This window comes from Oncorhynchus mykiss, chromosome 5 (assembly GCF_057628025.1).
Source record: "Oncorhynchus mykiss isolate SJ-2025 chromosome 5, ASM5762802v1, whole genome shotgun sequence".
In the NCBI taxonomy this organism is placed as follows: Eukaryota; Metazoa; Chordata; class Actinopteri; order Salmoniformes; family Salmonidae; genus Oncorhynchus; species Oncorhynchus mykiss.
Window position 1 is genome coordinate 71,384,660 of NC_143026.1, and position 24,444 is coordinate 71,409,103.

Consider the following 24,444-nt stretch of genomic DNA (forward strand, 5'->3'; position numbering starts at 1 on the left):
CAAGTAGATTACTAAGAAAAGCTCATCCATTGTTTAAACATGGCCTTTTTGCCTTTGTGCAGATTGCCATGTCTCATTTTCAATTAATTGAAAATTATATTTTTTTCAAAATATCTCTCTTTTTCAAACAAGCATTGTAGAGCTGGCTACAATTTAAATTTCATCCCCCTGAAAGAAGAACAAATATTATGGCTGAACTCAAATGTGCTGGTTGATAAAATACCTGTATTTATGGGAAAGATGTTTGAAAAGGGTATTTTGTTCTTAAATTATATTGTAAATTGGAATGGTAGAGTTATGTCCTTCATAGAGTTATCAGAATTGTACAGGAAGGTCTGCTCAATCCAAGAGTACAACCAATTGATTACAGCATTACCCCAAAAATGGAGGAGGCAGCTGGCAGCGGGAGGAGATCGGGAACTGGTCTGTCTGCCCAATATAAATTATCAAAACTGGCAGAGGAATAAAAATAGCATAACTAGGAAAGTTTACCAGTTTCATTTGAGGACCAGGATGTTGTCAACTGTGCCATACAGATTGCAAATAGTTGGGAAGAACACTGACTGGTAGTGTTTTTACAACTAATGCCAGTTTGCCTGAGGCTGATGCCGTGCAGGTGTTTGTACACATGCATATATACACACACTCTCATTCAAATAAACGCATACAAGAACACACACATACATGTAATAGTGCCAGACATGCACACAAACATATACAGTAGGCATTGCTGTTATGATTTTAGTTGTCCTTGATGTCCTTTGTTTAAAATTATTTTACATTTTTTTGCATTGTTTGCTGTTTTCTTCTGTCTTTTTTTCTCTTTATGTACATATGAAGTGGGTAAAACGGTATGTAAACATTATTAAAGTGACCAGTGTTCAATGACTCTACAGTATGTACATAGAGCAGCAGTCTCTATGGTGCAGGGTAGAGTACCGGGTGGTAGCTGGCTAGTGATGACTGTTTAACAGTCTGACGGTCTGGAGATAGAAGCTGTTTATCAAGAATTTGTTCTTAACTGACTTGCCTAGTTAAATAAAGGTGAAATTAAAATAAAATCAGTCTCTCAGTTCCAGCTTTGATGCACCTGTACGGTCTCCGCCATTTTGATGGTAGCAGGGTGAACAGGCCAAGACTTGGGTGGCTGAGGTCCTTGATGGTTTTCTTGGCCTTCCTGTGACACCGGGTGCTGTAGATATCCTGGAGGGCAAGCACTGTGCTCTGATGATGTGTTGGGCTGCCCGTAGCCTTTTTGAGTACCAGACTTCCCTAAACAGGAAGCCTGTGGCACAGAGTCAGCTAGAAATGGGTGGGAACCAGGTATAAATCAGTGACGCCACGCAACATGTCAAACCAATCAAATGCCTTGCTTGGTCGGAGCATCAAAGGTGCTCACTAAATTAGTGTCGTAAATGCAACAGTGTGTGAGTATGTCCATGAAATTGCATATTAAAACCCCATCAAAATATGTTGATGTATGCCTTGTTTGTGGTGAACCGTATGACTGTAACAGGAAAAAACAACCTTTTGCAAGGTAAATTGTCTTTATTGCGACCGGACTACACACTGGCTTTAGTATAGATAATGCGACCTGTCACACTGAGTGGTGGGTTTTCAAAAGCAGTAAATTATATGGCTCCTGTCGCAATCTTCTACTCGTATGAAGAAGTGCCAATGACGTGGAAAGAATGGTTGTTTTGTGACGGAAAGAGCAAGTTCTATAGTTAGCCGCAGCACATCTTTTCGATCTGTCTCGACCCTCCATAAGTACCAAAATACGAAGAGTGCGGCGAGACGAGACCTATTCAGGGACCCAACCCCAGCGACAGATGACCAGCCGCCAGATATGGGAATTCAACCGCTACAAGCACCGGTTTTTGGTGCATCATCGGTTCTGACAAGAACAAAAGTGATCACTGTGTACTTAAAAGTGCCCTTCTAGCAACATCCAGTAGCTATTTACAGATAACGTTTGTCAATGTAATAGGCCATGCAGCTACAGGTGTACTATTGTTTGTTTTTTATCCCAGTATTAATCATTACACTAATCGTAGACTTATCATATAGGTTAAAAACAGTGTTGCACAAGTCCTACAGGCTCACATTTGTAGGCTACATTGAATAATATAATCAGTTGCTCATAGTGACATTTGTAGCGTAGATAATTTATACATTGTTTGTATTTTTCCTTGACAATTAAGTAACTGATAAAGGCCATTTTTATGTGGCACCAAAATGTATCATTGCAAATGTGATGCATAATGCATGTCAGTCTCAGATGTTAAAACCTTATTTTCCTTTTATTAAATGTCACTGTTCTAGTTCAAAATCACGGATATGTAGATGTCCTTTGGAAATAATTGGTATATGTCTTCAAGGTTATCGGCACAGAGAAATACCAAAGTATTTGATGCAAGAACTGCAAATACCATGTGCGCCTCACAAAAGAACTCATCCAATATCAAGGGGCACATGTCCAGTTTGATATTGCACAGAAAGTCAGCAAGACCATTTGAGACCACCTCTTGCAACGATTTGCTAAAGACAGTGAGCTGAAGCAAGAGTCTGGAAAGCACTCTCGTCTAGCAAGTGTGCTTCTTGATCAGAAGGTGTTTGCTTTGACAACTAGCAGGTTCTACCCAAGTTCCAGAACTTCCAAATAAGCCTGTTGCAAAAATTGTACTATGAGGAACTACTGTTGTGGATCAGCAACCACAAACTGAACTTAAACCGTGAGAAGGACAAACTGTCTGCTCATTTGGTATGCAGACTGAGCTCACAAACAGTTGATTTCAGCTGTAGTGCTGAGATCCTAGAATGGAAACGATCTTAAATGTCACCGTTAAAGAAGTAATGTAAGAGAGAAAGAAGACGTTGTACTGAAACCAATGACAATGTAGACTCACAAAATGTGTTTACTTTCATAACATTACGTTCTTTGTTGCTTTTATTTGTAATTATTTGAACTGAAAATATTCTGTAATTTTATGTATCATCATCATCACGCAAGTGTTCATCATATCCAAAAACCTCCAAAGTAATGATAGACAGTAGGGCTATTGCATATCTCACGTCAGCAATGGGCAAAGCAGAAAAAAAATCCTAAATTCATAAAAGTAAGGGAATTGTGCTCAGAATGTTGTCGATTTTTGTCAGGGTTAGCCTCATTGGCTGATGTGCAGTAAAACAGAGACACTTCCATGAACAACTGTGTGTGTCATCTCAAGGACAAGGTCCACCGAACATGCGCAGACCAGCTGACTGGAGTATTTTACGGACATGTTCAATCTCTCCTTATCCTAGTCTGCTGACCACACTTGCTTCAAGATGTCTACCATTGTTCCTGTACTCAATAATGCAAAGGTAACTGAACTAAATGACAAGTAGCTCACACTTCTGTCATAATGAAGTGCTTTGAGAGCACCGTAGACCCACTTCAATTTGCATGCCACCCCAATAGATCCACAGATGATGCAATCGCCATCCCACTGCACACTGCCCTATCACATATGGACAAGATGAATACATATGTAAGAATGCTGTTCATTGACTACAGCTCAGCCTTCAACACCATAGTACTCTCCAACCTCATCGTTAAGCTCGGGGCCATGGATCTGAACCCTGCCCTGTGCAACTGGGTCCTGGATTTCTTGACGGGCTGCCCCCTGGTGGTAAAGGTAGGAAACAACATATCCACTACACTTATCCTCAACACAGGGGCCCCAATAGGGGGCGTGCTCAGCCCCCTCCTGTACTCCCTGTTCACCCATGACTGCATGGCCACGCTTGCCTCCAACTCAATCATCAAGTTTGCATTCGACAGAGCAGTATTAGGCCTGATTACCAACAATGATGAGACAGCCTACAGGGAGGAGGTGAGGGCCCTGGTGGAGTGGTGCCAGGAAAATAACCTCTCCCTCAACGTGAACAAACAAATGAGCTGATCGTGGACTTCAGGAGAAAGCAGAGGGAGCATGCCCCCATTAACATAGATGGTGCTGCAGTGGAGAAGGTGAAAAGCTTCAAGTTCCTCGCTGTACACATCACTGATAATCTGAAATGATCCACCCACACAGCCGGTGTGGTGAAGAAGGCGCAACAGTGCCTCTTCAACCTCAGAAGGCTGAAGAACTTTGTCCTGGCCACTAAGATCCTTACAAACTTGCACCATTTGAGAGCATCCTGTCGGACTGTATCACCACCTGGTACGGCAACTACACTGCCCACAACTGCAGCGCTCTCCAGAGGGTAGTGTGGTCTGACTAATGCATTACTGGGGGCACACTGTCTGCCCTCCAGGACACGTACAGCACCAGATGTCACAGAAAGGCAAAAAATATCATCAAGGACATCAACAACCCAAGCCACGGTCTGTTCACCCTGCTATCATCCAGAAGGCAAGGTCAGTAAAGGTACATCAAAGCTGGGACCAAGACAATCGTGTATTCACCCTTGGCAATTTTCTCATCCTCCATCTCACTTTGACCCGCGTGTTGACATCAGAGGATAAACTACTATTACCATCGATTTCTCTACTTTCAATTTCAATAAATCGCGGACTGTCGGCTACACTTGACACACTAAACTTTTACCATAGCTTGTAGGTAGACAGACCAAAACGTCTCTTTTCTTTGCAGAGTGTTCAAGCAGAGGTGTTGTAATGCCTTCATCGACTTGATTTTTTGTATAGATCAGACTTCTGTCTAAGCAGAATTACATTTTTTCTCTGTCTTTTCTTACATCTTCTGAAGTGTTGCAAACTAGCTAGCATATGGAACAACTTTCTACATAATATGGCCTACCTGGTCAGAAAAAAGTGATGAACATAACATGTCACACCCCCTTCAACGGCCTTGTGGGGGAGGGTTCTTGAAATGTAATAACCAATAAAAATCTTGCAGCTGGGAGCCAGCAGACCATTCACACCCCCATTGCGATGCAAAATTCTCTAGACTTCCAAGGGAGGTGTGACAACAATGGGATGTTGAAGGAATGGCAAAGCAAGACTACGTTGACCGCAACACCCTCTGGAGAGCTCTACGGTTGCGGGCAGTGCAGTTGCCATACCAGGCGGTGAGGCGGCCCGACAGAATGCTCTTGATGGTGCATCTGTAGAAGTTTGTGAAGAGCGAGGGACAAAGACAAATGTATTCAGCCTCATGAGGTTGAAGAGGCACTGTTGAGCCTTCTTTACCACGCTGTCGGTGTGAAGCATTGTTCATTTAGGCACGCTTTTTAGATTTAGTCTAGTCTTAGTCATTTTGACAAAAATATAATTGCATTACGCTGCCATCTATCCATGGCTTTTGGTTTGGGTAAGTTCTAATCATCACCGTAGGAACAACATGTACTTCCTGATGAACCCAGTTACTGAGGCAGCGTATACTACAATACTATTCATTGATGCGACCTGGAACATTTCCTAGTCCGCGGGATCGATACAGCAGTGACAATAACTAAAGAAAATGATCTTGAGATGTAATGCAGTCAGCATTTGATTGTGAAGTATTCCAGATTGGGAGAACAAAATGACTTGAGTTCCTGTATGTTACCACAATCACACCATGAGTTGTTAATCATGAGACATAGCCCTAAACCTCTGTGTTTCCTGGAGAATTCCTGCTTCCTGTTCGCACGATGTAAGGAGAACCCCGCTGGCTGTATGGATGGGGACATTATATCCGGAGAGAGCCATGAATCTGTAAAACCGAGTATGTTACAGTCCCTTTATGTCTCTCTGGAAGGAGATCCTCACCCTGAGCTTGTCTATTTTATTTTCCTGAACGTTAGAGAGTAACATGGAACCCAAACCGGCTGCGTGCGGGCGCCATCGTGCATACATTTATTTTGTCCCCCCACACAAAATGCGATCAAGATACGCAGATTAAAATATCAAAACAAACTCTGATCCAATTAAATCGATTTGGGGACAGGTCGAAAAGCATTAAACATTTATGTCACTTTAGCTAGTTTCCTTGCACTTTCTAGATAGTTTGTCCTATTTAGCTAACTTGCTGTTGCTAGCTAATTTGTCCTGGGATATATACATTGAGTTGTTATTTTACCTGAAATGCACAAGGTCCTCTACTCCGCCAATTAATCCACACATAAAAAGGTCAACCGAATAATTTATAGTCATCTCTCTTCCTTCCAGGCTTTTTCTTCTTTTGACTTTATGTTGCGATTAGCAACTTTCATAAATTAGGTGCATTATCGTATTTCAGTCACCCACGTGGGTATAACCAATGAGGAGATGGCATGTGGGTACCTGCATCTATAAACCAATGAGGAGATGGGAGAGGCAGGACTTGCAGCGCGATCTGCATCAGAAATGGAACCGATTTCGATTTTAGCAACGCAGATGCTTGTTGGTGCGCGCGAGCAGTGTGGGTGCAATAAATTAATAACATAGATTTCTAAATTTATTTTGCAGCACACGCGACGAGAGCGCTGTGGTCAGCCTGTAATATACACGTTAGCATTGGATAGTTTGCTCTTCACCTGAGTCTGACTAGAACCCCACTTCTTCTCCGGAGTTGACGTTTTTGTGTTGCAACGGGATGAGTGGGGCTGCCAACTGCCTTGGGATGTTCAAAGAAAGTGTCCAGTTCAGGGAAGTTGAATTTCTGGTGAGATCTAATATCCCAAAGTTATTTTTGGCTATAGGTAATAATACTAGAAACGTAGTGTAAGAAATAACTGTCCCATCTGGCCAAAGTGGTCACGTTATGTATTTATAGCCTAAGCCAATTTATTTAAAAAAATGTTTTTTCTCATCGCAGACCCCCCCAAAAAACATTCTGCAACTTCTTAATTACTGTCATAACTCACACAGAGATCGACTTTAAAGGTCCAGTGCAGTGAAAAACAAGATTTTTCTGTGTTTAGATATATATTTCCACACTATGATGTTGAAATAACACATAATACTGTGCAATTGTGAAAATGATGCTAATATCCTTTTAGTGTAAGACTGACTGAAATTTCTTCCTGTTTTGGTGGGATGGAGTTTTGGCCTGCTTGGTATCATCACCACACAGTAAATTCATTAATAAACCAATAAGAAGAGAGTTCTAAACCTCTCTGCAAATAACAGCTGTTTTTTTCCCACTCTGACCATTCCAAGGCAGCCAATCCAATAGGGGTTGGAAGCTATAGAGAGCAAAGACTGGTCAGTTGTGCCGCAATGTCAGAGTATTTGCATAAAGTTCAGCTTTCCCCAATTTTTGTCCCACCCTGTTAATGTCCCTTGCCCATGATCGCATCGCCCTATGGTCCCACCGCCCACTTCACTTCTTCTATTGAAAATGAATAGCTTTCCGTAGTGTCATCGCCCACATCATCTTCAGTTAATACGTACGGTGAGAGCAATAAGATAAAGTGGCTTGCACTCTGCTTGCCCTGACCAAAAGTTACGCTTCCAGTGTAGCAGGTAAACAAAATATACTGCTTTTGTGACGCCCCAGTATAGTGCCTTCAGAAAGCATCCATACCCCTTGACTGATTTCCACATTTTGTTGTGTTACAGCCTGAATTCAAAAAATAAAATATGTTTTTAGACATTTTTGCAAATGTATTGAAAATGTAATACAGAAATATCTCACACGACTTAGTCAATACTTTGTAGAAGCACCTTTGGCAGCAATTACAGCTGTGAGTCTTTCTGGGTAAGTATCTAAGAGCTTTCCACACCTGGATTGTGCAACATTTGCCCATTTATTATTTTCAACATTCTTCAAGCTCTGTCAAATTTGTTGTTGATCATTGTTAGACAATAATTTTCAGGTCTTGCCATAGATTTTCAAGTAGATTTTATTCAAAACTGTAACTCGGCCATTCAGGAACATTCCCTGTCGTTTTGGTAAGCAACTCCAGTGTAGATTTGGCCTTGTGTTTTAGGTTATTGTTCTGCTGAATGGTGAATTCATATCCCAGTGTCTGGTGGAAAGCAGACTGAACCAGGTTTTCCTCTAGGATTTTATTCTTTAACAATTACAAGCATATCCATAACATGATGCAGACATCACTATGCTTGAAAATATGGAAAGTGGTACTCTGTGACGTGTTGGATTAGCTCCATGCATAACTCTTCGTATTCAGGAGATAAAGTTAATCTCTTTACCACGTTTTTAGCAGTTTTACTTTAGTGCCTTATTGCGAACATCATGCATGTTTTGGAATATATTTTATTCGGTACAGGCTTCCTTCTTTTCAGTTAGTAATTTAGGTTAGTATTGTGGAGTAACTACAATGTTGCACCATCCTCAGTTTTCTCCTATCACAGCCATTTAACTCTGTAACTGTTTTAAAGTCACCATTGGCCTCATGGTGAAATCACTGAGCGGTTTCCTTCCTCTCCGGCAACCGAGTTAGGAAGGATGCCTGTATCTTTGTAATGACTGGGTGTATTGATACACCATCCAATGTGTAATTGGTAGCTTCACTATGCTCAAATGTATATTCAATGTTGTCTTTTTTTACCCATCTACCAATAGGTGCCATTCTTTGTGAGGCATTGGACAACCTCCCTGGTCTTTGTGGTTGAATCTGTGTTTGAAATTCACTGCTAGATTGACCTTTACAGATAATTGTATGTGTTAGGCACAGAGATGAGGTAGTCATTCAAAAAATCATGTTGAACACTAATATTGCACACAGGGTGAGAATGTAGACTTGCTACAACAGAGGGGTTGAATACTTATTGACTCAAGACATTTCAGCTTTTCATTTTGAATGAATTTGTAAAACATTGTATAAACATAATTCCTCTGACATTACGGGGTATTGGGTGTAGGCCAGTGACACAATCTCACTTTAATACATTTTAGATTCAGGCTCTAACCCAACAAAATGTGAAAAAAGTCAAGCGGTGTGAATACTTTCTGAAGGCCCTGTAGCTATGTTAGGCTGCTGGAATTAAAAGTAGTCCTTGTGTATAGAGTTGTGTAGTTTGTTTAACTTTGCAATCATTGGATTTTGTTCGACATGCTTTTTAAATTGAAGAATCTGAGAGTCAGCATCATTCTGTTATCTTGGAATCGCCCTATGTAATATACTTATCACATTCAGTGCACCACCATAAAATACTAGATATTGAGAGAATAATGTTCTTCCTCTCATTTGGGTTGCTGACCCCTGGTTTGCAACATGGGGCTAAGGGAACATAGACATGGTCCCGTTTAAGGCTGGCGTACTGGAATTCCTTGCATTTTTGTTTTCAGTTTTTTTTTTTACTTGCCCGACTGCTCAGTTCACTCACCCCAGGAAATAAGGCAACCCTTAAGGTCCCTGCTACAACTAGGTTCCGGAGTTTTACCTGCATTTAACCATCAGGAGGAAAAACATTGCCGACCGGCATCTCCGGCTTTCCTAACACCACAGACATTCCAAACAGAAGTGCACAGACTCTGCCCACAAGCTATTATTTTCCAACCCAATCTTTACTCTACCCTTCCGCTTTACTTCCCAGCATAGGAAATGGCAATCTGATGTAACTCAATGTGAAGTTGCTATGCAATTGTATCCAATGTTATACTTTATGTGCCTTGTAAAGTGCAAACAGGAAATGTGTAATTGAGTTCACTTATTCCTTCTTGTTCACAGGACTTTTTTCAAAGAGCTTGAAAATTGCATGGAGAGGCCAGAGTTGGTGGGGACTTGCTTTTTGAACAGGGTGAGTTCCTTGTGTTAATGTCATTTGGAAACTGAAGGCCATTACTGTGTTGTTACGGTGTGTTGCAGTGCAAAGTCTCTGTGTGTGTCTCTCTCCAGAAAGAAGAGCTGCAGATCTATGAGAAATACTGTCAGAACAAGCCCCGATCAGAGGCATTGTGGAGACAGTGTGGTGACGGCCTGTTTTTCCAGGTGACTCCCCTTCCCTATGTGTCTCAGTGTTAACATGGTTATGAAATAGTATTCCACTATATAATGGTGTCAGTTTGCATTAAGCAACATGTCATTGGACAAACTTACATTTTCTGTTTGGATGATGATTGCAACTAGAAACATTCTGTGATGTTTGTTATTGCAGGAGTGTCAGAAGAAGCTGGACCACAAACTCTCCCTGGATGCATATTTACTCAAGCCTGTGCAGAGGATCACCAAGTACCAGCTGATGCTCAAGGCAAGTTTATCACAGTCAAATCTCTCACCTTAGCACCATACAATCAAGCCTTCTACATCAACACACAGATAACAGATACTATACTCAAACTTGATCCTTGGACTAACATGCAGAACACTTCATTCAGTCCTAATCTGATTGGAAGTCTCAAGTATATGTATTTGTCATGCCTAGTGCACCTTGATATCTTGCAGGAAAACCAACCACACAGACAGGTCAGTACCTGTAGCCATGTTGCTGAAAAGACACAGCTGAATGGATATTGAATAGCATAAGTTGCTGTTGGTTTTAGAGCGGTTTCTTTGCAGTAGCCTGTGTGGTTGGAAAGACTTCATTCTGAGACTTGGTCTGTTGTTAGTGTAGGACTAAGCCAAACACTGAAAGATACATTATTTATCCAACTTCACTTTGTCCCTACCGGCTCTGTTCCCCTTCTAGGAGATGCTGAAATGCAGTAAGAATCAGGAGGGTACTGCTGAGTTGGAGGAGGCCCTGGCCACCATGCTGGACATCATCAAGTCTGTCAATGACTCCATGCATCAGATCGCCATAACAGGATTTGAGGTCAGTATGACTGGGCTGGAGTTTAAGGGTTTGAAAAATCAGTTTGATACCTATCTTAGAGTGGATCTGCTGGGCTGTGGGAAAGTTATAGGAAACCCTGCAGTAAATGAGTTTGACTAATCGGGCGGAGAGTGACTGTCATAGCTAGGCTGTATAGATGTATAGAGGGTGTACTGTGTGGGTGTGGGACTGATGGCCTCTGTGTCTCTCTCACCCCCCAGGGAAACCTTAGTGAGCTGGGGAAGCTTCTGATGCAGGGCTCGTTCAACGTGTGGACAGACCACAAGAAGGGCCACAGCAAGGTGAAGGACCTGGCTCGCTTCAAGCCCATGCAGAGGCACCTGTTCCTCTACAACAAGATGCTGCTCTTCTGTAAGAAGCGGGAGGAGACCACGGACGAGAAGCCATCCCCCTCCTATAGCTTCAAGCACTCACTAAAGGTGAGGTCGGTTGGTGGGGTCAGTTCTTGTTGGACAAACACAACCTGTGTGTATATACAAACATCACCTTTTGTGTAGGAGAACTATTTCTGACCTGAAATTGAAAGTCCATTTGCTTGCCTGTAGGGCCATACTGCCCACTATCCTACACTAAGTTCCCCCGCCTCAAATGGAAACTTCACAGTGGCTCTTTCAGACCCCTGAGAACCTTGGTATTCACTGTCACTCCCCATATTTCAATTCAAGCTTATCTAGACGCATGAAAAATCAAGGCAGTAAACAGGGCCCTACGATGACAGGAACCTTTCATCACTGGGATCCTGGAACAACCATTTGTTTTCTTGAGGAAACCTTTGAACTTGTTTTCTGCTCCCACTCGCTGGCTAGTGTGCATGTAACCCACTCAATGAATAGTGCTACTCATCGCTCAATAGAAGTGAAAAGACACGTTTCAGCTTGTAAAGAAAAAGCTGTAGCAGTTCACATTGGAAGAATACAAGGGCATCATAGTGTGAATCGGCGGTGTAAATCTGAAATATAAAGCCGTCCTGTTTAATAACCACAGCCTTGCCTTTGTTTCAGATGAGTGCCGTGGGAATCACAGAAAATGTCAAAGGAGACATTAAGAAGTTCGAGGTCTGGTATAACGGCAGAGAGGAAGTCTATATTATTCAGGTACATGTCCATATAGTTTCTGTGTAAAAAAACAACAACTTCCAAAACATATCCATTGTTCCCATTTGATATTAACAGTTATAGTCTAAAGAATTCTAAATACATACTATATAAACTTGATAAAACGGTGACTCCGCAACATCCTTTACTAAGTAGCATACAGTGCATTTGGAAAGTATTCAGACTCCTTCCCCTTTTCCACATTTTGTTACGTAAAGCCTTATTCTAAAATGGATTCAATTCTCATCGATCTACACACAATAAGGACAAAGCGAAAACAGGTTTTTGAAAATTTTGCGAATGTATTATAAAATAAACAACAGATACCTTATTTACATAAGTATTCAGACCGTTTGCTATTAGACTCGAAATAAATTGAGCTCAGGTGCATCCTGTTTCCATTGATTATCCTTGAGATGTTTCTACAACTTAATTGGAGTCCAACTGTGGTAAATTCAATTGATTGGACATGATTTGGAAAGGCACACACCTGTCTATATAAGATCCCACACTTGACAGTGCATGTCCGAGCAAAAGCCATGCCATGAGGTTGAAGGAATTGTCCATAGAGCTCCGAGACAGGATTGTGACGAGGCACAGATCTGGGGAAGGGTACCAAAAAATGTCTGCAGCATTGAAGGTCCCCAAGAACACAGTGGCCTCCGTCATTCTTAAATGGAAAAAGTTTAGGACCGTCAAGACTCTTCCTAGAGCTGGCCGCCCGGCCAAACTGAGCAGATGGGGGAGAAGGGCCTTGGTCAGGGAGGTGACCAATAACCCAATGGTCACTCTGACAGACACCAGAGTTAATCGTTGGAGATGGTTGTCCTTCTGGAAGGTTCTCATCTATGCAGCACTCCACCAATCAGGCATTTTTGGTAGATAGATTGGCCAGATGGATGCCACTCCTCAGTAAAAGGCACATGACAGACCACTTGGAGTTTGCCAAAAGGCACCTAAAGGAAACAAGATTCTCTGGTCTGATGAAACCAAACCCTTTGACCACTGGGTGGCAGTGTTGCCCTATGAAGAGTACTCACCCACAGACATCATTCTCACAGAAACATCCATTGTCTGGTGTGAGACAGGCTGTAGAGTGAAACCTCAGGGTGTTTATATATATATATATATATATAAACTGTGTGTTTGTGTGTCTCCACAGGCTCCCTCCATGGATGTGAAGAACATGTGGGTGTCAGAGATCCGAAAAGTTCTGACGGGCCAGCTCGAAGCTTGCAGAGGTATACAGTGTGTGGGGGTTTTCTCTAAGCATATTCAAACCACCATCTCTCTCATACAGCACTAGACATCTGAACACAGCCCTGAACCCTCTCAGAATGCTGATGTGAATGTTAAGCAGTGGGAAGGGGGGGTTATTCAGTGTTGGAGGAGAGCTGATTTAGAGGTAGGGGAGGGAGGTGGACAACTGTTTGTGAACACATACCTGACCCTGACGGTACAGTCCACTCACTCACTCACATACACACACACACTCCTCTCCCTCCACCACCCTCCAGCGGTATGCATCAATCGCCGACTGTTCCGCTCTGAAGCTCCTGACAGTCAGGAAAACGACCCTCTGCTCTGTCTACACTCGGCTGGACTGACAAGCTGTGTGTATGAGAGAGAGAGGATGTGTGTGTGTGAGGGGACTGAGTAATGACATAGCAGCCCTCATATGAAGCAGAGTGAGAGAAAGATGCTCTGGCCTGCTGGAGGGTTGGAGGTGATTTACGCCTGTCTCGGCTGGCGAGCGGGGGGAGGGCAGCACGTAGCAGAAAAGAGCGGCACACAAGATAAGCCACTGTGTGAGGTATTAAAAAGCCCGGCGATGTGGGGTTTGTGTAATAGCAGGACAAGGCCAGTATACAGACCATCCAGCTCCAGCAGTGGCTTGTACTGAGGATACCGGCTGCAGCTGTTTGATTTGATGACTCCCCTGGGCCTTGGCAGTTAACTGTCCTGTCCTCCTGTTAAAGGTCCAATGCAGCCTTTTTTCTTTCAATATCAAATCATTTCTGGGTAACAATTAAGTACCTTACTGTGATTTTTCTTTCCAATAAAACTTGTCAAAAAGAAACAAAAATAGCTTCTTAGCAAAGAACAATTTCGCAAGCAAGAATTTTGATAGGACTGTCTGTGAGTGGTCTGAGTGGGGGGGAATACTGAAAATGAGCTATTATTGTCAGAGAGATTTGGAACTATTTTTCTTATTGGTCTATTAAATAATGTACTGCCTGCCTTGGTGATGTCACCAGGCAGGGCAAAACTCCATCCCACCAGAAGAGGCTAAAATTCCAGGCGGTCTTTTCAAACAGCTCTTACACTAAAAGGGCATTATCATAATTTTCACAATTTCACAGCATTATTCCAACCTCGTAGTGTGGAAATGTATATAAAACACAGGATAATCACATTTTTGACTGCACTGGGCCTTTAAAGGCACGGATTAGTGGCTTCCATTCTGTCTGCACCACTGTTTTGGTCTATGGCTTCAGGTCTGACTGCGATGTTTTGGTCCACGGACTCTCCTGTGGCTTATGTGACTCCTGGGATTTCTCCTGTTTTATCGCATGGCATTGAAACACATAGGCTTATCAGCCTGCTTTTGACTGCAGGTTTCTCACACAGTCCTACACACAGTGTGACATTCACAATCATGCAAACACCAAACAACAAACACATGTGCGCACACACACACACACACTTGCATACCTAAGATCTCACCCAACAAATTCACCTCACTGACCTTTTTATGTCAATTTAACCTAAACTAATATCCCTGTCATTCCATTGAAAGTAAATCTACGTTCTATTCCAATGCCGTTTTCTTTTCTCCATTCACAGAGGCTAGTCAACTCCATCAGAAGATCACTGAGAATGTGTATCATGCTCCCATGAGGTAGAGTACTCCGTCTCTCAACGTTTTCATCATGTCGTGTGATTGAATGGCGGCACCGCACAGATGCTCTCAAGGATAGTGAATGTAACGCTTCTACAGTGGCTGTGTGATTGACTGTCCTATATCTCTCCTCTCCTCCACTCAGAAACATGCGCAAAATGGCCCTGAGGCAGTTGGACTCGTCTAGCCCGGAGACAGGCTTCAGGAGGAGCAACCCCAGCCCCAACATGAGACAGAAACGAGGTGAGATGTCACACAGCCGCAGCCAGCCCCGCCAGGCTCCCGACCCTGCCAAACCAGCATCCACTCAGCTCCGCTGACTGGAAACAAAAGGCAGCAACTTCCATGTACAAATCATCCCATAATGGCATTATGAGAGACACCACACTGATGGCACAATTAGCTGGAATGTTTTATCTGGGCTCTAACTATTACTGGCTCCAAATCTTTCTGTCTCGGCATCAGCCCAAGCCAACCCCTCACCACCACTTCCCTCTGATCGCTCACTACATACACTATACTGGCAGATGATGAGGTAATGGGTAAGATTTCACGCTGTGTAGAGCCCGGCAGCAGAGCGCTGCTGCATCACAGTGCGAGGGAGCTGGGCTAATGGTATTCTTCCAGGGAGCGGGTGGTGGTGGTTAGAAGAGGAGAGTTGCTCTTTGACTCTGGATGTGGTCAGTGGCTGGACGTCCCTGGCTCTAGAAGTAAGTGGATCCGGCAGGTGCTTAGTCCTGGGTGCACGAGGCCCTTTATTACCCCCCACCACAGTCACAGACAAAAATATATGAAATCTCTCCCATTCTCCTCTGTGGGAAGAGAATATTACAGAAGCTGGTTGAGCAATGGTGTTTTTCAGTACCAACCTTACACTAAAATGTCTACATTATTCATGCAGTTACACAACCGCAGTACAGTATGGTTTTGACTACAATAAGTTTTGAACTGTGGTCTGGTGGGTCTTTTTAGTTTTGACCCATATGTAACTGATGCCAACCATTTCCCTGATTGGGACTGCTTCCTTTTGGGTCAGAAGGACCCATTCCAGAGGCCATGACCCCAAATACTGTAGTCCCACTAGTACATCTCCCACTATACCTCCCCAGTCTTCTGGGGTTAGTCTGACTAGCTGTTAGATTCTGCCAACGGTACGATATGTACCACGCTCAGATAGTCTGATGAAAGGCTTTCCCATTCTTTATTTTTTTAAACATTTTTCCACCCCGCTTTTCTCCCCAATTTTGTGGTATCCAATTGTCTCATCACTGCAACTCGGAAGAGGCGAAGGTCGAGAGTCGTGCATCCTCCGAAACACAACACAGCCAAGCCGCACTGCTTCTTGACACAACGCCCGCTTAACCTGGAAGCCAGCGGCACCAATGTGTCGGAGGAAACACCGTACACCTGACGAGGCGTCAGTGTGCACTGCGCCTGGCCCGCCACAGGAGTCGCTAGTGCGCGATGGGACAAGGACATCCCTGCCGGCCAAACTCTCCCCTAACCCGGACGACACTGGGCCAATTGTGCGCCGCAACATGGGTCTCCCGGTCGCGGCCGGCTGCAACAAAGACTGGACTTGAACCCAGAATCTCTAGTGCCACAGCTACCACTGCTATGCACTGCTAGTCTACTGTATTCTCTCTCATAGTTGTCCAAAAGCTCTGATTTATTTTCTAATCTCAAGATCTCCAGAAGGCCAGAGTAACCTCAGAGGACAGAAGCAGCAGCTGCGTTGACATCTCTCTGTTTGGCAGCTTTGACAGAGGTGTGAGAAGAGATGAACCTGGAAGTTGTGATTATTCTGTGTTCTCACAATCAGAAGGTGATAATTATGTACATGATAATATGGACATTTTGAGCGGTCCTCCAGGGCAGGTAGTTCAAGTGTCCTTGAAATCACACACTCTCCAAGACAAGCTGTCCATTTTGAAAAAGTGTAAAACTGTCTTCTAGTTTTGGCATTGGCAGGTGTCTAAATCCTTATACCGTTGCAGTTCCAGCATGATTGTGGAGGACTCTTCTCTTCCTAATGCAGGTTGTGTTGATGGAACATAGAGGGGTAAATCATGGATCAGGTTTGTCCATATGGTGAAAGTCTCCAGGAAATTCCATGGCAAACTTATTATGCATCTCAGAGCTCTGTCAGCATTGTGATTGGACCAGAGAGAGACCCGTTTAGTGGAGATGAGAAAGATCTAGAATAAAGCCATCATTAAGGACCATCTGTCTCCAGCATAATCTTACAAACATAATTTTTTACAACCTTGTCAGCACTCTTCAAACTTGTGACAATTTGAATATATTTTCAGAAATAGGTTTAGGTTGATCTACCCCTGATCTTTGAATCAGTTTTCATGCGGACTCAAGTGTGGGTGGTTGAATAGGGGTCTCCATAATGTCCAGGATTGTCATGGTATCCATTACTCTTACAAAGTCGTCCCTCAGGCTTTCTCTCTACCCTCTGCTTCTGCTTTCACCTTTACTGTTTTCCTCTCCCTTTCCCTCCCTAGCTGAGGCTTCTGCAACTAATAACCCTGACCACAATGCTGCTCTCGCTAGAAAGCGCTTCACCTTGCAGGGCCTCTCCAATAGAAGGTCTCTTCCCTCAGGTAAAGAAGCCATGACATCTCCACTGACCTGCTCACCTGTCCTTATCACCACCCTGTCCTCATCCCCTCTTTGAAGAGGTCCCACTCATTGTGTTGTATACAACTTCACCTACTCTCATTCATTCTCTTTGTTAGTCGTTATCCTTAGCCTGCTACTCTCTATGTCCTCGTGCCGCAGGCAGTGCTGCTAATACACACTGGTGTTTTCGCTTAGAGCAGAGAACTAGTGTATGTAAATTATGTCAGGCGGAGTCAGAGGAAGGCACAAAAAATTGTCAGACTCCAGCCACCTAAGCCATAGACTGTCCTCTCTGCTACCGCACGGAAAGTGGTACCAGTGCACCAAGTCTGGAACCAACAGGACCTTAAACAGCTTCTACCCCCAAGCCATGAGACTGCTCAACAAGATTGCTAAATAGCTAATCAAGTGGTTACCCAGACTACCTGCATTTACCCTTTTTTTGCACTGACTATGCACACACACTAGACTCTACCCACACACTCACACATACTTACACCGACAACCCAACACACACATGCACACATTACATACTCCCACATACACATATGCATACACATGCATACCGATAACACACACACACACACCACGTATGCTCCTGCTCCACATACGCTGCTGCTACAGATCAATCTATTATCTCTCCTGTTGCCTAGTCACTTTATCCCTATATATATACTCAGTGGCCAGTTTATTAGATACACCCATCTAGTACCGGGTCGGACCCTCATTTGCCTCCAGAACAGACTGAATTCTTTGGGGAATGAAAACATTGCTCAATTGGTATCAAAGGGACCTAACGTGTGCCAGGAAAATATTCCCCACACTATACCGCCGCCACGAGCCTGTACTGTTGACACCAAGCAGGATGGGGCCATAGACTCATGCTGCTTACATCAAATCAGCATGACCCAACAGGAACTGGAATTTGTCGGACCCTTCCTCAATTGTCCAGTGTTGGTGATCGCCTGCCCACTGGAGCTGCTTCTTCTTGTTTTTAGCTGATAGGAGTGGAACCCTATGTGGTCATCTGTTGCAATAGCCCATCCGTGACAAGGACCGACGAGTTGTGCGTTCTGAAATGCCGTTCTGCATACCACATGCCATTATTTGCTTGTTTATGGACCGCCTGTTAGCTTGCACGATTCTTGCCATTCTCCTTCGACCTCTCATCAACGAGCTGTTTTCGCCCACAGGAATTCCGCTCACTGGATGTTTTTTGTTTTTCTCTGTAAACCCTAGACACTGTCCTGTGTGAAAAGCCCAGGAGGCTGGCCGTACCTGAGATACTGGAACCGGCAAGCCTGGCACTGACGATCATACCACTATCAAAGTTGCTTAGGTCGCAAATTCTTCCCATTCTAACGTTCGATCGAATGCTGACAATGCCTCAATGCATGTCTTCCTGCTTTTTAGAGAACCACGGCCATGTCACTCACTGAGTGTATGTACGTAGATACCTCAATTACCTCGTACCCCTGCACATCGACTCAGTACTGGTACTCACTGTATATAGCCATAGTATATAGTTATTAGTTATATAGTTATTTTTCTTGTTATTGTTATTCACTGTGTATTTATTTATTGTCATTATTTTTTATTTTGTATCTTTTAACTCTGCATTGTTGGGGATTGTTGAACCCGTCAGTCAGTAAGCATTTCACCCTTAGTCTACACCTGTAGTTTACGAAGCATGTGACAGATAACATTTGATTTGATTAGAATTTTCCAAATACTAGTATGTCTCGAGAACAAAGGGATTTCACATTTTCAAGACTATGGAACAACCTTGGCATCCAGGCAATGAAAATGCATGAAGGCTAAATTCGCAGACAGGTAGCCTTAGTAAATGTCAGCCTGTAATGCTTTTGACATTCAAAAGTGTATTAACATTTTTTTAAGAGGATTCAAGGTTCTTCTCCACAGAATACATCCTTAATAACAATACTGATAGCCTGATTAGCTACATCTGATTATATTTTACAACAAACATTAGATTTCTATTAGTTAAACAAACCAATTGAACAGGGAGAGGTTTATTTTATTATTATTTACTTACCACTTTGGTGCTATTACAGGGGTCTTGTGGTTTGTAAGTGGGCAATAACATTACTGTACATAATATGTCATCATTTGTATGGTGATAATCTAATACTGTGTAGTTGGCTCCATTCATGATGCAGAGCAGGCTAGCTGAAGAGAAATGGAAACTGAGGGGGTGATGTTTTTGTACTTATTGGCCCGCCGAGGTAATGCCTCGCTGTGAACTTGAGTTGTCGATAGATTTCATCTGATATCAAATGATATCATGACCGACATCAATAAAATACAGTAGGAGCAGCCATCTTCATCGACCTGGCCAAGGCTTTTGACTCTCAATCACTGCATTCTTATCGGCAGACTCAACAGCCTTGGTTTCTCTAATGACTGCCTCGCCTGTTTCACTAACTACTTCTCAGATAGAGTTCAGTGTGTCAAATCGGAGGGCCTGTTGTCGAGACCTCTGGCAGTCTCTATGGGGGTGCCACAGGATTAAATTCTCGGGCCGACTCTTTTCTCTGTATATATCAATGACGTTGCTCTTGCTGCGGGTGATTCTTTGATCCACCTCTACGCAGACGACACCATTCTATATACATCTGGCCCTTCTTTGGACTCTGTGTTAACAAACCTCCAAACGAGTTTCAACGCCATACAACACTCCTTCCGTGGCCTCCAATTGCTTTTAAATGAAAGTAAAACGAAATGCATGCTCTTCAACCGATCGCTTCCCCTCCCACCCGACTAGCATCACTACTCTGGACGGTCGACAACTATAAATACCTAGGTGTCTGTCTAGACTGTAAACTATCCTTCCAGACTCATATTAAGCATCTTAAATCTAGAATTGGCTTCCTATTCCCTAACAAAGCCTCCTTCACTCATGCTGCCAAACATACCCTCGTAAAACTGACTATCCTACCGATCCTTGACTTTGGCGATGTCATTTACAAAATAGCTTCCAACACTCTACTCAGCAAATTGGATGCAGTCTATCACAGTGCCATCCATTTTGTCACCAAAGCCCCATATACTACCCACCACTGCGACCTGTATGCTCCCATTGGCTGGTCCTCGCTACATATTCGTCACCAAACCCACTGGCTCCAGGTCATCTATAAGTCTTTGCTAGGTAAAGCTCCGCCTTATCTCAGCTCACTGGTCACTATAGCAACACCCACCCATAGCTCGTGCTCCAGCAGGTATATTTCACTGGTCATCCCCAAAGCCAACACCTCCTTTGGCTGCCTTTCCTTCCAGTTCTCTGCTGCCGATGCCTGGAACGAATTGCAAAAATCACTGAAGTTGGAGACTTATATTTCCCTCACTAACTTTAAGCATCAGCTGTCAGAGCAGCTTACCGATCACTGCAGCTGTAAACAGCCCATCTGTAAGTAGCCCATCCAACCAACTACCTACTTTATCCCCATATTTGTTATTGTTTTTGTGCTCTTTTGCACACCAGTATTTCTACTTTGCACATCCTCATCTGCACATATATCACTCCAGTGTAAATTGCTAAATTGTAATTACTTCGCCACTATTGGCCTATGTATTGCCTTACCTCCTTACCACTAGTGGTTCTGGGGGGGAGCCAGTGCCCCTGTGACAACAATTTTGGAACCCCTTGTGGCCCCCCTAAATGTGGTGTATCCAATCTTTGCTGTCGTTCTTTTTTTTTACATCCTTTATTAGACAGTGGCAACGCGGAACATGATCTTTTGCCTGCTAATGCAATGCAGTGAAGAAAACTATATGACAACAATAACATCTAATGTAACTGGCCCCTCCTATCAGTACAACTGGCCCCAGTTTGGCCCCCCCAGTCGAAATGGTCTAGAACCTCCACTGCTCCTTACTTCATCTGCTCACACTGTATATTGATTTTTCTATTGTGTTATTGACTGTATGTTTGTTTATTCCATGTGTAACTCTGTGTTGTTGTTTTTGTAGCACTGCTTTGCTTTATCTTGGCCAGGTCACGGTTGTAAGTGAGAACTTGTTCTCAACTGGCCTACCTGGTTAAATAAAGGTGAAATAAAAAATAAAACAAATAATTGGTTTCTAATATGCGCCTGTGAGGATGCCGCCACCCGCCCGCAATGTCCACGATTTGTCTTCATCTTCCTGCACTTCCTCATGTCTCCTCCATTCATTGCATGTTTCTCAGTCCCACAGTCAACCGCCTGCCTGTTTGAACTCACTAATTTGATACAACTAAGAGAAATTAATAATCTTGAAGGGATAGCGTGCCATTTTGGCAATTAAGTCTCTGCGTGCTGTTTTGAAGGAAGTTGAAGGTCTGGAGCCATTGCTAACTATCATTAACGCAATGACTGGAAGTCTAAAGGAACAGCTAGCATGCTTCTACTTCCTTCAAACTGCATGAAGAGACACAAATACACTCCACGAGTTAATCTAACTCTGGGTAGGTAGAAAAAAGGGCTTAATTGCTAAAATGTCACACTATACATTTAAGCTGGACAGTGTTTAGTGAGGAATCAACAGTGACAGTTATCACCAAGTCTTGTATCAAATCAGAAGTCAATCCAGAGAAAAGGCAGGAATCCTCAAAGCAATATGCTCATTTAGCCTTGCCATTAAAATGCGTCTCTGTGCCTTCCTGTGCCATCCATCCCTCTCTCCCTCCCTCATATTCTTCTGCCCAGCTAATTGCTAACCCTGCCCTGCCTTTCACAGCCGATCCTCCATCTAAGGTGACAGATGTCACGCGCCGCTTCTCTTTAGCCTCCTCTATCAGTGTCTCCGCCACCAGACGCACAAAAGGTACCTGATTGCCTGGGGTCTTTCGCTTTCTTTTTATCTCTCCTTCCGTCGCCATCAAACTTTTGAAAGTGTCTGAGAGCAGGTACAGACCGGTTAGTGAGGTGGCTCTTTGAGAGAGAGAGAGGGAAGGGAGAGAGAGCTAGAGATGTAGAGAGTAGGAGTCAGCTACGGTAATGAGAAGAAGAAAATAAGTCCTACCCATTTATGAATCTCATGATATTGATGAGATGATGAAAGATGAGATGATGTCTTTCTCAGAAATGAAACAAAAAGGAACATTTTTTGTTGTTGAGAAACCATAGTAACAAATGTCAATTTTGATAAGCTGACATTTGGAATGTGGGGTGACATTCAGAGCTGCAAAGCATGTGCAATTGTTGTGGAATTTAGATTTTGCCAATATTTCCCTCCTTTCTTCTTCCTAATAATCAAGTATTTCAATAATTTATGAGCAATGAAAACTGAGAATCTACAATAAAATGGATTTTGCTTGACTGTCTCAATAGATCTAATTTTCCACTAACGCTTCCACTATGCATTCATTGCCCCTGACAGGTCCTCCTTCAACTCATGTTAAAAAGACCAAAAGACATGAGATAAAGAGTGATCCAACACCATTCGGTTATGAAGGTAGCTATAGCTATAGCAGTATGCTGTGGATCTGTGCATGTTCAGCCGTCTTTGTTAATGGGGACGGCTTTGCATTTTGGTGAGGTGACGTGTGTGTGCGCGTGCATGTGTGCTTGCATGCGTGTCTGTGTTCATGTGTGGGTGTGTGTTTTGCCTGCTCCGTTGTGATTCAATGTGATGCATGGTATATGTATTAGTTTGGCACAAAAAGTGCTGAACAAGATGACTTCACATTAGCAGTGCCATGTTGTTGGTAATGAGTCAGTGTGGCTGTGGAGCGATGATGGCTCCTTAATTTATTTCTGAATGCGTATATCAATTTCCTGCAATGTGATGTAAAATGGCATCCCAGTGGTCTGTAAAGAGCTAATTTCCTCCCAGATACATTACGCAGTGCTATCCCTGCTGCGAGCAGACACAAAGGCACCACAAGCACTGATTCAGCTGTGCCTAGGTCCACTTCTCAACCAGGTAATCTACTGATGGAAAGTCACGCTATGACCTATTTATCTTTTCTCATTTTGCTGGTTTTGGTTAAAACAAAATTGTATTTTTTTGCCATTGAGTGTCTTGTTGTATGTGACACCTTTTCGATTGGTTTCTTGCATTGTGTTTAAAAAAATATATATTTCCAACTTCTTCATACCTTCTTTGACTGTCAGAATAAATGTTTCAGAATGTTCAATGCTTATGTGTAAAGGGTACATTTTTAAAGCAGTGGATGTGTAATGCCATGTCTTAAAACAAACGTGTTCACTTATTATAGTCAACTGAAGGGTTAACAGGACCTTGTCTTCTTTCTGTGTGCTCTTTTTCTCTAGGCTGGACCCAACGGTGTTTGCCTTCAATGGACACAGAGGACTTTGAAACCATCCATTCGAGTGCAGAGGAGCTCTCCAACTCTTCGGATGGTGAGGACCAGTCCAGTAATAAAAATGTAAGTAATGTTGAATAAATTCTGACAGGTAACTTCATCCCCTCCATCTTGTTGCTCCTCTTAAATCCTTTCAAACCCCGGGAAATAAATCCTCTCTGCTTAATTATTTCCCACCATCACCCATCTTGTTAACGCGGGCTGACGACTTGACATTTAAAAGACAAAATAGCCTAGTGTGGGTCTCCCCAGAGCCTCCGGATTTCTCCTTCCATTACAATCTTTCTGATGTATGAGAGCCGGAGATCTGTTTTAATGGAGGGCCTGCTTCACAACTCTACCACACTGAGAATAATGCTCCCTGAGTCCAACATGAGACTGACAGATGGACATGCTGTACACACACATAGAATAGATGAGTGGAGACAGACACACATCACATGACACACACACAAGTTACACACCATCACATGCAAAGACCAAACACAACTACAAGGATAGGGCATCTCCTCTAAATCACCCTCCTCCTCCACTCTCTCCCTGCTCTTAGGGGGACAATGATCGCTTCCGTGTCCAGTTGACGTACGAGTCGAGGACAGCGCAGGACCTGTCTCTGGAGTCAGGAGATTTAGTACAGTTCCTGGATGAGGCAGAGAATGGCCACTGGTGAGTGATGGTTGCACCCACCTTCTCTATCCATTGAACACTATGAGAGTCCCAAAGAGAAACCAATTCTCCTGCCGTAGTAAGAGGGACCCAACTCAACAGGATAAAGCAC

General features: G+C 43.3%; 1 protein-coding gene across 32 annotated transcripts in view; it reads left to right on the top strand.

Moving 5' to 3' along the window:
* mcf2l2 (MCF.2 cell line derived transforming sequence-like 2) overlaps nt 1-24,444 on the top strand; it is a 110,291-nt gene that overhangs the window by 78,419 nt on the left and 7,428 nt on the right. For 13 of the 32 annotated variants that reach the window (XM_021604110.3, XM_090235776.1, XM_021604109.3 and 10 more), the window contains exons 18-28: nt 9,607-9,676; nt 9,775-9,867; nt 10,034-10,126; nt 10,565-10,690; nt 10,912-11,130; nt 11,713-11,805; nt 12,968-13,046; nt 14,653-14,707; nt 14,853-14,950; nt 23,614-23,729; nt 24,217-24,332. In XM_021604110.3, the coding sequence (XP_021459785.3) occupies nt 9,607-9,676; nt 9,775-9,867; nt 10,034-10,126; nt 10,565-10,690; nt 10,912-11,130; nt 11,713-11,805; nt 12,968-13,046; nt 14,653-14,707; nt 14,853-14,950; nt 23,614-23,729; nt 24,217-24,332 (1,158 nt within the window). Of the gene's footprint in view, nt 1-9,606; nt 9,677-9,774; nt 9,868-10,033; nt 10,127-10,564; nt 10,691-10,911; nt 11,131-11,712; nt 11,806-12,967; nt 13,047-14,652; nt 14,708-14,852; nt 14,951-17,220; nt 17,320-22,075; nt 22,163-22,717; nt 22,793-23,173; nt 23,264-23,613; nt 23,730-24,216; nt 24,333-24,444 lie in introns of all 32 variants that reach the window. The other 19 variants (XM_021604107.3, XM_090235759.1, XM_021604099.3 and 16 more) reach the window with 4 other exon arrangements.